General features: G+C 44.2%; 1 protein-coding gene across 1 annotated transcript in view; it reads right to left on the bottom strand.

The window, feature by feature from the left end:
- Nucleotides 1–15,133, bottom strand: part of cep120 (centrosomal protein 120) — a 64,649-nt gene that overhangs the window by 30,528 nt on the left and 18,988 nt on the right. Inside the window, exons 11-17 of the mRNA XM_021606776.3 lie at nt 11,352–11,555; nt 11,090–11,186; nt 10,592–10,747; nt 10,406–10,495; nt 10,082–10,174; nt 7,224–7,385; nt 5,277–5,399 (exon numbers count right to left, since the gene is read on the bottom strand). Of these exons, the coding sequence (XP_021462451.3) occupies nt 5,277–5,399; nt 7,224–7,385; nt 10,082–10,174; nt 10,406–10,495; nt 10,592–10,747; nt 11,090–11,186; nt 11,352–11,555 (925 nt within the window). The remainder of the gene's footprint in view (nt 1–5,276; nt 5,400–7,223; nt 7,386–10,081; nt 10,175–10,405; nt 10,496–10,591; nt 10,748–11,089; nt 11,187–11,351; nt 11,556–15,133) is intronic.

Genomic DNA, 15,133 nt, shown 5'->3' with positions numbered 1-15,133 from the left:
TGAAAGTGCATCACCCCCAGACGTTCATTCACTACTTTGAACAAAAGCAGGAAAAAAACTAGGTGCGCACTTCCAACAACTTAAGTTCAAGTCGAGCAGTCATTTGAAAGAGTAAGACAATGTCAGCGAGACAACTCAAAGATTAAATCCATTAGCGCTAAGATAATAGAATTCATTGGGATGGGATGTTCAACAAGCGTGTAGTGTATGTATCCATTGACAGATGTTTATTGATAGGCAATGCATTTGGTAGTTGATGATTTATGATTTGACCAAGTGACATCCTTTTTCTAATCAGCTCGTCAAAACAGAGTGCAAGAAGTATTGTATTAGTAGCTAACTGTATTGCTATAAAAGTATTGGTCCACATTCTAGCTAGAGTCCATCACTGACACAGGCAATAGTTCCTTTCCTTGGCGCTCTACAAAAAGCTTTAGGGCCAACTGTTATATTGGTCACCTAGTAGCCAGCTAGTGGAGAACCTTGTAAACATTACAGCTAGGTCATTACAGCTGTTGTTAAGTTAGCAAGCCAGGTAGCTAACACGCTAGCTGCATTTCGAGTACAGTAGCTAGACTAACTACCTAAACTTTACTCATCAGATAACTTCATCAGAAAAAAACGCTGAATGTTAGATAGCTAGCATTGTTGCAGGTACTATTTATGCTTTAAAACAACATTAGAAACTATCCATATTGCTAATAGTTACCGGTAGCTGGCTGACTAGCTAGCTAGCTTTATTGGTGTAGGGAGTAGATTAGCTAGCCTCCAGTATTGCCGCTAAACTCTGTATTCATCATCCATGATTATTCAATTCCTTTGAAGAAGAGGGAGAAGGAGAGTGGATCTCCGGTCTCTTGGCCTTCCCACTCCTACGGGAGGCAGCTCCCGCTGTGCCTTGTCCAAGCTCTTCTCTGTCCTGGCACCCCAGTGTTGGAACCAGGTTCCCTCTGAAGCGGAGACATCTGCCCATCTTTCAAAAACTTCTGAAGCCCTACCTCTTCAAAGAGTAAATTAAATAATCCTACCGCACCCCTTCCATCTTGTGCATGTCCAAGCTCGCCGTTAGCATGTAAGGAGCCTATCCCACAAACTCTTAGCTTACTGTTGGCAAGCTGGAGCTGCGGGTAACATTTGTTTTATTAAGGGCTGCACTAGTGGGAAGGCGTCTCTCATCTATCCATGACCCTGCACCAGCTGGGCTTCGTCATGGGGGGCAGAGCCACTGTTCCCTCCGGTGGCTTGGAGGCGCATAGAGCTAACGAGAGAGAAAGTCGTTTGAGCCTCTGTCAGATTCGCCTCCGTTAGCAACTTGCAGAACTGGAGGTCCTCGTTCCAAGCACATGATGCATAGAAGGCGAGAATCCGTTCTTTGCAATCTTAGAACCGCAAACACAAGAATGTGGGGATTTGCATGCTGAGCTAGGTCCGGTTTGGATAGGATATCAGTTGTTGCGGCTGATGCCTGGCAATGATGAGCACTGTAAAGAACACTATAACCACAAGGCCGAAACGCATTAGCTAGCTAGCAGTTATACAGAGGTGTGCTGTAGCTAAATAATCAGTTATCGGTATCGTTTTTTTTGGCAAGGAAAACATTGGTATCGGCCCAAAATGTTATATCGGTGCGTCCCTAGTTAAAGCCTTCTTCTAAAATGGATTTAATTTGAAAAAAAAATCCAGAAATCTACACACAATACCCCATTAACGACAAAGCGAAAACAGGTTAAGAAATGTTTGCAAATGTATTTTTTTTAAAGCAGAAAAATATCTTATTTACATAAGTATTTAGACCCTTTGCTATGAGACTCGATCTTGAGCTCAGGTCATCATGTTTCCATTGATCATCCTTGAGAGGTTTCTACAAACCTGGAGTCCACCTTTGGTAAATTCAATTAATTGGATAGGATTTGGAAAGGCACACACCTGTCTATGGAATGTCCCAGAGTTGAACGTGCAGGTCAGAGCAAAAACCAAGCCAAAAGGTTGACGAAATTGTACATAGAGCTCCGAGACAGGATTGAGTCGAGGCACAGAACTGGGAAAGGGTACCAAAACATATATGCAGCATTGAAGGTCCCTGAGATCACAGGCATTCTTAAATGTTGAAGTTTGGAATCACAAGACTCTTCACTCAGACAGAGCTCTAGAGTTCATTTGTGGAGATAAGAGAACCTTCCAGTACCTAAAGAGGACCATGAGAAAAAAGATTGGTCTGACGAAACCAAGATTGAACTCTTTGGCCTGGATGCCAAGTGTCACGTCTGGAGGAAACCTGGCACCACCCCTCCGGTGAAGCATGTAGGTGGCAGCATCATGCTTTGGGGACGTTTTTCAGCGGCAGGGACTGGGAGACTAGTCAGGATCGAAGGAAAGATGAACGGAGCAAAGTACAGAGAGATCCTTGATGAAAATCTGCTCCAGAGTGCTCAGGACCTCAGACTGGGGCGAAGGTTCCCCTTCCAACAGGACCAGCCCTAAGCACACAGCCAAGACAACGCAGGAGTCTCTGAATGTCCTTGAGTGGCCCAGCCAAAGCCCTGACTTGAACTTGATGGAACATCTCTGGAGAGACATAAAAATAGCTGTGCAGCAATGCTCCCCATCAAACCTGACAGAGCTTGAGAGAATCTGCAGAGAAGAATGGAAGAAACTCCCAAAATTCAGGTGTGCCAAGCTTGCAGCGTCATACCCAAGAGGACTTGAGGCTTTAATCTCTGCCAAAATGCTTCAACAAAGTACTAAGTAATGGGTCTGAATATTTACGTAAACGTTATATTTTTCTTTGTTATAAATTAGCAAAAATTTCTAAAACCCCATTTTTGCTTTGTCATTATGGGGTACTGTGTGTAAATTGATGAGTGGGGTAAAAAAACAATTTAATAAATTTTAGAATAAGGCTGCAATGTAACAAATTTTGGAAAAAGTCAAGGGGTCTGAATACTTTCCGAATGCACTGCATGAAATGCGTTAATTACACTGTTAGAACGTTCCAATCAGAATGACTGCTCGTTAGCTTGAAGGAGGATCCCTGGAGGCCCAGTGGTTCTAGTGTTAAGAAATAATCATTTAGAGTATCTGTTAACTAAATATTACAATTATAACCACAAAAAAATACTGTATCCTCTATAAATAAGGAAGTAAATACAAAAAACTTGTTCGGTTTACCTTCTAAAGCTTATCTTTAAGATGTACTCATCTATGGCAGTGGATACGAATGCAGAAGTGTTTGTGCTGAAGCACCACAAGCTCACAAATAAACAAGGGTTGAATGAGATTAATGAAACTTAGTCTCCAAGTAAATCTGAAACGGCACTGTTGACAAGTTCACAAAATATGTAGTAGCATGCAGTCCATAATGTCACCACTAGATGTCAGCATTTGTATGGAGTAGATTCACTACAGTGCCTTACAACAGTCAACGTAAAACAGTCATGTAAAGAAACATTATGACAACCTGGCAATGGGAGCTTGTTATGACAAGCACACGCTACCTGTTCATTACGAGAATGTTTTCTTATTGAAATGAATGTCAATTACAGTGTTATTCAATACAAAATGTATTTTCTATATATTTCAGCTGCAAATGGCATGCGCTGATGACTGAAAACATTCATGTAGGAAAATGTTTGCAGCACTGATTTCAGTCACACACGTTCTAATTTAGCTAGCTAACAAACAATCTTATCTCATCATGAATGTAAGCACATGGCCTGAAAGATAGCTCTTCAACTGTCTTGCTTTTTTTGCAGATTGCATATTTTGTGTCAAGGATGAGTAGGTGTTCACTTTGGCGACCGTCCAGTGTTCGCATATAAGTACAAATTGATAGCTATCTAGCTAGGCTAAATACATTACTGGCTAGCTATGCGTGCGTGTGATGAGGACAGGGCCACTGCTTGCTTGGTGAAGTGTACTTTGATTATTTACTTAACTACAGTGTCGCTGGCAAGCAACTCACCGTCAAACCACCATGCCAACTTTCTCGTTCGTTGTGACTTACGGGCTGAATGATGTTCAATGAGCAGCACCCTGAAGCAACCATTGAAAAATTACAAAAAATGAGCAGACGTATTTGTTCATTCTATGTACTCTACAGTTCAAAAGTTTAGGGTCACTTAGAAATGTTAGAAATGTATTTCGGGTCACTTAGAAATGTTTTTGAAAGAAAAGCTCATTTTTTGTCCATTAAAATAACATCAAATTGATCCGAAATACAGTGTAGACATTGTTAATGTTGTAAATACCTATTGTAGCTGGAAACAGCTGATTTTTGAATGAAATATCTACATAGGCATACAGAGTCACATTATCAGCAACCATCACTCCTGTGTTCCAATGGCACGTTGTGTTAGCTAATCCAAAAGGTATCGTTTTAAAAAGGCTAATTGAGCATTAGAAAACCATTTTGCAATTATGTTAGCACAGCTGAAAACTGTTGTACTGATTAAAGAAGCAATAAAACTGGCCTTTAGACTAGTTGAGTATCTGGGGCATCAGCATTTGTGGGTTCGATTACAGGCTCAAAACAAAGAACAACAAAGAACTTTCTTCTGAGACTCTTCAGTCTATTCTTGTTCTGAAAAATGAAGGCTATTCCATGCGAGAAATTGCCAAGAAACTGAAGATCTCGTACAACGCAGTGTACTACTCCCTTCACAGAACAGCGCAAACTGGCTCTGACCAGAATAGAAAGAGGAGTGGGAGGCCCCGGTGCACAACTGAGCAAGAGGACAAGTACATTAGAGTGTCTAGTTTGAGAAACAGATGCCTTCGAAGTCCTCAACTGGCAGCTTCACTAAATAGTAACCGCAAAACACCAGTCTTCTTTGCCATTAATCGTTTCCATGCCTTTACGGAGCGTGTACCCTCAGTTTAGGGACCTTTGAGGGTCTCTGTGTTGGGATATCCTGGCTTTTGGAGAGCATGTTGCGATACGGAGTTTACCATATCCCACCGTGAAATACAGAACAGGTAATTGAAAGAGAACAATGTTATTTACACAACCCCAGTTCTCTGATGTTATGAGTGAAATATTTCACAGCACTTCCCTAATCGCAAGACGCATGTTTGAAAAAATGTGGCAGTGAGCAGGAGAGTGGCGTCTTTATACAGGGTGAGGGCGCACCAGTCGCTGCTATTCAGGTCTGTCTTCAACAGACGCTTGTGATTGGTTTCTTCAAGTTATGGGAATGAAATCCCACTGAAATACGTCACTTATAATATCAGAGAACTGGGGTTATGTAAGCAGTATAGTTAGAAGTTGATGTGCTCACCTTCTCAAGACTTAGCAGGTTGATCTCAGACTGTAGTCTGATCTCAGGGCGAATGCTCTGCTGCTCCCGAAACTGCTGGTATTCCTTCTCCAACAGCTTGTATTTGTTCTCTGCATCCAGCATCTACAACAGAAGAACTTACTATGAGGAGCGAAACAGAAAAGGATTATTCCTCATCACTACCAATTATGTCATGTGTTACACATATAGGGCAACGTTTTTATAGCGCACAGTGCAAAACTTCCCACAAAACTCAACCTCGCAATGTGATTTAATTTAAAACTCTTCAACAATGTGTGTTATAGACTATTTATGTATTGCTCAGTTTACTAAACTCCAGTTAAATTATCACCGAACAATTGTTAAAAATTTCACATTTAATGACACAGATAATGATGATTGTTATTTTTGCATAAAAATAAATGTCACCCAAAGGCTTAACTGTCAGTGTTACATTTTAACAACCTTACAACTGCTCTGACTAAATGGAGAACAGGAGAGTAGCTCATGACTTGGCTAGGAGCGCGACCCACAAACGAGAACAATACATTATACTGTAACAACTTTCATTGATGGCCGTAAGTCCTATGCAATGCTTCCACTGATTAATAAACAAATGCCAGATTCCTCAAAATCATAGGAGCCTAGCTGGTGTTTGCTGACATCTAAATCCCCAGAGTAATTGAGATTGTGCGGTTCTCAATGTTATCCTGTCGGTCTTTTAGACAAGGCAGGCGGAAGAGCAACAAACCCCACACACAATGCCTGGTATTCTGTGCTGGAAGGCAGGGTGGATGGATTCAGGCCTGATAAACGGGCTCTGGTGTGTGCCGACAGAGGACGACAAATGTATGTTTACACATTCCTGACATGGGGAGACAAGATATAGAGCAGCGTGGCAGGCTGGCTAGCAGATTTCACAGCACTGCCTTCTTTCCGCATGTCAGAAACCTACTTTGCTTGATTTGTTATGGCCGGAGAGTCCAGATATTTTCTGGGAAAATGAGACGGCAGACAACTATTTCAGTAAGTGGGTTTGTCTGTGAGGAGGACAAGGGAGAGATTCTAGCGAAAATAATGCACATTTTCTTCTTCACTGTAAAATATCCAGAGCATACTGGGGGGGTGGAGTGGGACTGAAAAGAACCGACATCTCATTGCATACTGTAGCCTACATACCATAGGTTGGCCTACATGAGTAAAGCAGGGGGCTGGTTTCTCTCCTCTCCTCTCTTAACATTGAAAAAGCACTAAGGACTATATCTGGACTAAATCAAACTCACTATTTTAAAATGAAGAAAAACTGAGCCAATTTCACAGCTTGAATCCCTGCTTTAGCCTGCTCTTCAAGGTGTATTATGTATAAGTTCACACACATGGCTGCTGCTGAACTCTTTCCGCTATTTTGATCATTTTGACAATCTACTATAGAGCAGAACACATTCGTGACACATGGAAATCAAACAGGGGAGTGATAGCATGTTCAAGTTCTGGAAAATGTATCACCTCTCATTCTGTAATGAAATAAATATACATATTTTGCCTTCATTTAACCAGGTAAGTCATTGAGAGACTGGGAAAACAAAATTAAGTATTTAATAAATGCTAAAGGCCAGGTCTGTTCTACTACAGAACCATGCAATGCACCGGGTGTGTTAGGCCTGAGAGAACAGCAGATCGGGGTTGGATGGTCACGGCTGGTCAGATATTGATGGTATCCTCGGAGACTGCAAGAGGCAAGAAGCCTGGCCGAAACCCCAGTGTCCGTCTGACCCGTGCTGCTTTCTTCTCTCTTTTTTTTGTCCATTTCACAATGTCCACCGGGGGATGACATGGCCCATTGACCTCATGGTCAATGGTCACCCCAGGACCCTCATCTCCTCCCAAGGTGGGTATTGAGCGGGCCAGCCTAGCATTCCTTCCCCAGTCCAGCGCCCTGACGCCTACCTGCTGTTGCTGCCTGCCACGCTCCTCCTCCAGCTGCCTGACCCTTGACCTCTCCAGATCCACCTGGTGAGTGCAGTCCTCGCGGAGCCGCCGGCCGCTCTCCTGCAGCTTGCACATGCTTAACTCGTGCTCAGCCCGCATCTCCCTCTGCAAGCGCTGCATCTGAAAGCACAAGCAGTGATGGGGTTAATAATACAGGTTTGAGCAAGGATCCACACCCTCGTAACGCTAAAGGTATGCAGAGTGAAATGTATTATTGGGATGTACAGGTAACTGCCAAACTGCCCAAAAAAAGTAAATGAGAGTTCTGTTATGGTGTGGTGTTATGGGGTCCATTTTCCTGGTATGGTTTAGGTCCATTCAATCCCTTAGAAGGCAAGATAATAACCAGCTGTCCGAGTGATCACCTTCAACCTATGGTGAATCATTTCTATCCCGTTGCAGTATTTCCCGGGGATTTGTTTTTGCAGCGGTGGCAAAGTTCACGGGGGGGCGGGGGGGGGGGGGGTAGTGGGCGTAGCCAATGGCATTCTCCCCGACCAACAATTTGAGGGCCCCCCTCCCCCCCTTGGCCACAGAGAAAATGTTTCAAAGCTAATTCCAGGCCTCCCGAGTGACACAGTGGTCTAACGGGAGGGTTTGGCCGGCAGGGATGTCCTTGTCGTATAGCGCACTAGCGACCCCTGTGGCGGGCCGGGCACAGTGCACGCTGACATGGTCGCCAGGTGTATGTGTTTCCTCTGTCACATTGTGGCGGCTGGTTTCTGGGTTATGTGGGCATTGTGTCAAGAAGCAGTGCGGCTTGGTTGTGTTTCAAAGGACGCACGGCTCTCGACCTTCGCCTCTCCCGAGTCCATACGGGAGTTGCAGCAATGAAACAAGACTAACAACCAAATTGGATACCACGAAATTAGGGAGAAAAAGGGGTAAAAAATGTAAATACAAAACATTTCAATAAAAAATATAAATAAAACAAGATAAAGAAGCTAATTCCATGCAATTATACACATTTTGCCATGGGGCTGAGAGAAAATGTGGAGTTTTAAAGCTAGTTTCCTATCCAGTGTATGTGACAAAACAGATAGAATAATGTATAATTATTTTTTCTGCAGTGCTACACATTTTGCCATGGCTCATGCCGTGCTCTTATGCTAGCCGAGTGACTCAAACATAACAAAATCAAATGGGAGACCCATCAGTCTCGGCGCCAGGATAAAGTGATTAATGGGGCAGTTGAAATCAGCGAGGGTGGCACAATTTTTGGGGGTTCCTGCATTGGACTTATTGAATTCTGCTTATATCACACTGTACCAAAATAAACAATGTTCAAATGCTGAGACTCCGAGATCATCGAGTGCTTTAGAAGTGACAGGTTGGCACAAAATCTGTAGCCCATCTCCGCTGCGCTGTATCAGCACAACGGACAGCGCAAGGTCGTTTTGGTAATGAATATAGATAGGTGAATTACCCAATTACAAACAGCCTATGTGAATGCAGCCGTACACACAGCTGACTTACCAAAATAATGCAAACTAAATGCTGAAAGTAGTAGCCAACAAAAATACTGAATTCCAGTTTGGCTTAGAATACAGACAACTGCTAATGTGAACAAATACGAACAGAACAAAACAGCGGTACCAAGTAGTAGGCCTAGTAAACTAAATATCAGATTGATAAAGGAATGACACAATCTATATTTAGGCTACTTAAAATTAACACCAAACAAACGCAGTAAACAAAAGGGGAATGGTTTCACATCTAGAAAGACTCTCTGGGTCAAGGGTACAAAGGTCCTCCAGCAGTTGGCTGTTGTGTTTGCTAAATCGTTCTGACATTTCACCAATGACAGCATTTGCACTATGCCCAAATGACTTCGAACTCTGTCACACCTCAGCTTCTCGATGCACTCCAACGCACTGCGGATGCCAGTGTAGATTCGTTGCTTTTGCCTCGAGTAATTTGTTTGGAGGATCGAGAAGACTGAGGATACTGTTGCACCACGGTGGCTACAAACTTCCAAGCCTGGCTCGGTCACCACCTTCAGCAGCCCTGTAGCCTCAAGTCTTACTTCTGTGTTGTACGAACCCGTGCATTCGATGTCAGAGGAACTTCACAATGCTGTCACAACTTTAAACAACCACTGACACAGTAGCGAGGTGTCCGGCCCACCTTTGATCTATTAGCCTTTTCACGGTTTCTCCAGTGCACAGGGCAGCCACTGTTGGTTTCTTTAAGAACTAGTGAGTCACAGACATAAAAAGTCCTACAGTGCATTCTCAGACATTGCCTGAACGACCACTAAGTGAAGCTTGTTTTTTCCTGCTTTTTATGGAAACCCAAAAGGAGTCATACCTAACTGCCCCGGTGGCTTTCCATTGCCTACCAACACATAGGTGCTCTGTCCATTTTGCTGACACAGTGAAGGGGAGATACAGATTTTGCGTCAACCTGCCACTCAATCATTTGAACTTTTTTGCTATTTTTATAGAGGGACATGAAACTGAGGGGTCCTCTTCCGCCCCCTAGCGGAGCTGGGTCCGAGCTCCACACATGACATTTTGGGAATTTTAGATTGTCAAGGACTGATTAGTTTATATTTTGGGAATTGTTAATTGTCAAAAATATATAGCTCCATTATCTTCTCTACATATAGTTGCACTACTTAGAATACAGTCATTTAAAGTGTAGCGATACCGGCTTCATCAGTGAGGTGACTACAGGGTGCCTATCAGGCAGTCAGATTGCACCCAGCGCATGTGCAGCTTCACATTTGTAAGACTATACATACCGTGCATTACACTGTGCGTCCTGCGCTCTCCTTGAAATGTTTACATTTTAAAAATATTAAATAAACCAACCTCCATTTCTGCATGGCCTAGATGCTTCTCTCTCTTCTCCAAGTCAGCCAGAATCTTCTGAAGCTGCTCCTCCAAGATGTTGTACTCTACCTCCTGGAAACATCACATAAGGCACACCTGTCACAAAACGACCATAAGAAAAGTAGTATAATGCTCCGGAGTGAAGTTTCCCCTAGGCACAGATCTAGGATCATCTTCCCCTTGCCCAATCAAACCCTTAACCATTACTGGGGGGGGGGGGGGGGGGGGGGGTGCAAAACTTACCCGGGATCAGCATCTAGAGGCAACGTCAACCTACTCCTAGAATAATACATTACAGTGTACCTTTTTTCTGACCAGAGACTCACGCTCCCGATCCCTCTTCTTCCATTCCTCGGCCAACGCCTGCATATGGCCCAGCTCTTCCTTCTTCAGCTGAGGAAGTTGAGCGCACACACACACACGTTTGTACCAAAACAAAAAGGCATCAATGGAATTGCTACAATAACACATTCACTGCAGTATAGCCACCTGGTCATCAAAGAGATCCTCCTGCATCTCCTTCCACATCTCCAGCTCCAGGGCAGCCCTGTACTCCAGTGTCTCGCGGGGCTCAGTGGGGACTCCGCTGCTTGGAGGAGCTGGTCGCAGAGCTGGCACCGTCTTTTGTGCCACAGAATACCCATTCTGTCACAATACAAGATCATGTTATTTACTATGATCTAAAAAGGCCAAACAGATCCTGGATCTGCCCTTCTACTGTGAGACAACTTTAGAAATATGGGCCCTGACCAGTCCCGTATACACAAAGCATCTCAAAGTAGAAGTAGTGGCCTTTTAAAATTATAATGAATCTGATTACATGGGCAGGGAAGACCTGATCCTAGAACAGCACCCACATTATGAATGTGCCCTGGTCATTCTACTTGGTCTCTCACTACAGCTCAAATGGTGAATTACAGAATTAGTGGTGCACAAATCTAAAAGCATCAACTTGTGTACAAACATACAGCATGTACCACATTGTACCTGGGAGGACTCAGACATGACAATATCTTGGACCTTGACTAAACCAAGGTTCTCCAGGGTTGTGACGTAGCACAGCTCAGCCACCTTTTCACTGGGCCTGTGGAAGGAGACACACGCAAGTTGTTTCACACCGTACTAACATTAGCTCAACCAAGCAGTCAAGAGGCAGTCAAGGGTGCCATCTAGCAAGCATACATAGAACTGCAGCCACACATGACTACTACTGATGATAATATCTTCCAAGAGTCTATATGTAGCATGCCCAGTCCCTGCCGCTGAAATCCCTTGGGCCTTTATGACTGGGATCCTCTCGGAGAAGGTCTGCCTCCAGTGCTGCTGGCCCATGGGGCCCAGGAAGCGGCTCTTCTCTGCAGTCAGGAGGTGGGACAGCTGTATGCTGGCCGTGCCCAGGAGAACGTCTCTGGAGCTGGTATTTTTGTTCCACACCTCCACCACTAGGGGCACCCTACACCAAGGAAAACAATCCATTAACAGGGGAAAGGGGGATACCTAGTCAGTTGTACATCTGAATGCATTCAACTGAAATCTGTCGTCCGCATTTAACCCAATCCCTCTGAATCAGAGGTGTGCAGAGGGCTGCCTTAAATCGACATCCACGTCATCGGAGTCCGGGGAACAGTGGGTTAACTGCCTTTCTCAGGGGCAGCTCGGGGATTTGATCCAGCAACCTTTCATTTACTGGCCCAACAACCCCTACCCACCAGGCTACCTGCAGCCCAAGCACAGTGGGACTAGAATCTCTGGTGGGCTCCAGGGTGAAGTTTCCCTTTGGTACAGATCTAGAATCAGCTTCACCTCCCACAATCCTAACAACCATTAGTGGAGAAAACTGACCAAAGATCAGCAATTAGGGGCAAATTCACCCCTTCTCCTTGTGGCCATACATAGTCTGATCGTCTGAACACACCAGAATGGTGGCCTGATTTTTCAGTCATATGTGACTATGTATAGATAAATCCCTCTTAAAAAGGTGTACATTAATGGGTATTTACAGTGGCTTGGGAAAATATTCAGACCCCTTGACTTTTTCCACATTTTGTTACGTTACAGCATTATTCTGAAATTTATTAAATATCACACCCCCCCAACCTACAAACAATACCCCATAATGACAAACCAAAACCGGTTAGATTTTTTTTGTGCTAATTTAATAAACTTTCAAAAAAATAATCACATTTACAGTATTCAGACCCTTTAGTCAGTACTTTGTTGATGCACCTTTGGAGGCGATTACAGCATCAAGTCTTCTTGGATATAAACCCACAACCTTGGCACACCTGTATTTGGGGAGTTCATCCCATTCTTCACTGCAGATCCTCTCCTGCTCTGTCAGGTTGGTTGGGGAGTGTTGCTGCACAACTATTTTCAGGTCTCTCCAGTGATGTTTGATCAGGTTCAAGTCCGGGCTCAGGCAAGGACACTCAAGGACATTCAGAGACTAGTCCAGAAGCCACTCCTGAGTTGTCTTGGCTGTGTGCTTAGGGTCGTTTTCCTGTTGGAAGGTTAAACTTAGCCCCAGTCGGAGGTCCTGAGCGCTCTGAAACAGGTTTTCATCAAGGATCTCTGTACTTTCCTCTATTCATCTTTGCCTCGATCCGGACTAGACGCCCAGTCCCTGCCGCTGAAGAACATCCCCACAGCATGATGCTGCCACCATAATGCTTCACCGTAGTGATGGTGCCAAGTTTCCTCCAGACGTGACACTTGGCATTCAGGTCATCACACCAGAGAATATTGTTGCTCATGGTCTGAGAGTCTTTAGGTGCCTTTTGGCAAACTCCAAGAGAACTGTCTGGGCACTCTACCATAAAAGGCCTAATTGGTAGAGTGCTGCAGAGATGGTTGTCCTTCTGGGAGGTTCTCAAATCTCCAGAGGAACTCTAGAGCTCTGTCAGAGTGACCATCGGGTTCTTGGTCACCTCCCTGAAGGCCCTTCTCCCCCGATTGCTCAGTTTGGCCGGGCGGCCAGCTCTAGGGAGAGACTTGTGGTTCCAAACTATTTCCATTTAAGAATGATGGAGGCCACTGTGTTCTTGGAGACCTTCAATGTTGCAGAAATGTTTTGGTGCCCTTCCCCAGATCTGTGCCTCAACAAAATCCTGTCTCGGAGCGCTACGGACAATTCCTCCAACCTAATGGCTTGGTTTTTGCTCTGACATGAACTGTCAACTGTGGGAGCTTATATAAAAAGTAGTGTGTGCCTTTCCAAATCATGTCCAATCAATTTACCACAGGTGGACCTCCAGGTTTGTAGAAACCTCTCAAGGATCAATATAAACAGAATGCATCTGAGCTCAAGTTCGAGTCTCATAGCAAAGTGTCTGAATACTTATTTAGATAAAGATATCCGTTTTTTTTTTAATCCATTTGCAAAAAATTCTAAAAACCTGTTTTCGCTTTGTCATTATGGGGTATTGTGTGTAGATTGCTGCTTATTTTATTTAATCCATTTTAGAATAAGGCTGTAATGTAACAAACTGCAGAAAAAGTTAAGGGGTCTGAGTACTTTCCGAAGGCACTGTAAATCAAAAGAAACCTTGAGTTGTCTTATCTGTACACAACCAAAATGAAACAAGTAGACAACCATCAACTAGCCAGTGTTTCCCAATCCTGGGGCCTCATTTATCAACCGTGCATACTAAATGTAATTTAAAATTCTGGTGCAGGTGGAGATTCTAGGATTTGCTTGCGCAGCAAATGATTGGGATTCATTCATCTGTCGCAGGCAACATATAGGCATGTTTTCAATTATAAATTAGAGCCATAATAGACACGTGTGCTTGTGAACAAGCAACCCCAAACCCTCACCTTCACCTTCTGTGGTAGCAAAAATGCTGTATGATTTGGAAATGTTGGAACTTTGGCCATGACAGTTTCGAAATGGCAAATTTGATCGGAACGTTTAAACATTTCGCAGTGACTGTTAAAAACAAGTGATTGTCTATTCGAACTAGGGATGTTAACGGTTAACAACTCATCAATTAATCATACAAAAGTAAGTGAACACCCCTTCAAAATGGTGAAATCTGCTATTTCTGCCACACCCGTTGCTGCCAGGTGTAGGACATGTAGGAGCAACAACTGCTCAGCCGAGAAGTGGTAAGTCACACAAGCTCACAGAACGGGACGCCGTGTGCTGTAACTCATAAAAATCGCCTGTCCTCGGTTGCAACACTTATTACCGAGATCCAAACTGCCCCTGGAAGCAACGTCAGCACAAGAACTGTTCGTCGGGAGCTTCATAAAATGGGTTTCCATGGCTCGAGCAACCGCACACAAGCCTAAGATCACTATGAGCAATGCCAAGCATCGGCTGGAGTGGAAAGCTCGCTATTGGACTCTGGAGCAGTGGAAACGCGTTCTCTGGAGGGATGACTCACGCTTCACCATCTGGTAGTCTAACGGACAAATCTGGGTTTGGCGGATGCCAGGAGAACGCTATCTGCCGCAATAAATAGTGGCAACTGTAAAGTTTGGTGGAGGAGGAATAATGGTCTGGGGTTTTTCCATGGTTTGGGCTAGGCCTCTTAGTTCCAGTGAAGAGAAATATTAACGCAACCGCATACATTGACATTCTAAATGATTCTGTGCTTCCTACAGGATTCTGTCCTTCCACCTGTGTGGCAAAAGTTTAGGGAAGGCCCTTTCCTGTTTCAGCATGACAATGCCCCCGTGCACTAAGTGAGGTCCGTGCAAAAATGGTTTGTCGGGATCAGTGTGGAAGAACTTGACTGGCCTGCACAAAGCCCTGACCTCAACCCCCATCTAATACCCCATCTGAATTGGAACGCCGACTGCGAGACAGGCCAAATCGCCCAACATCAGTGCCTGACCTCACAAATGCTTGTGGCTGAATGGAAGCAAGTCCCTGCAGCAATATTCCAACATGTAGTGAAAAGCCTTCCCAGATGAGTGGAGGCTGTTATAGCAAAGGGGGTACCAACGCCATATTAATGCCCAAGATTTTGGAATCAGATGTTTGACAAGCAGGTGCCCACATAGACTTTATGAAGAAAAGTATCT

Source organism: Oncorhynchus mykiss, chromosome 6, assembly GCF_057628025.1.
Source record: "Oncorhynchus mykiss isolate SJ-2025 chromosome 6, ASM5762802v1, whole genome shotgun sequence".
In the NCBI taxonomy this organism is placed as follows: Eukaryota; Metazoa; Chordata; class Actinopteri; order Salmoniformes; family Salmonidae; genus Oncorhynchus; species Oncorhynchus mykiss.
The sequence above is the reverse complement of the archived record's forward strand: the minus strand, read 5'-3'. Positions and strand labels throughout refer to the sequence as shown.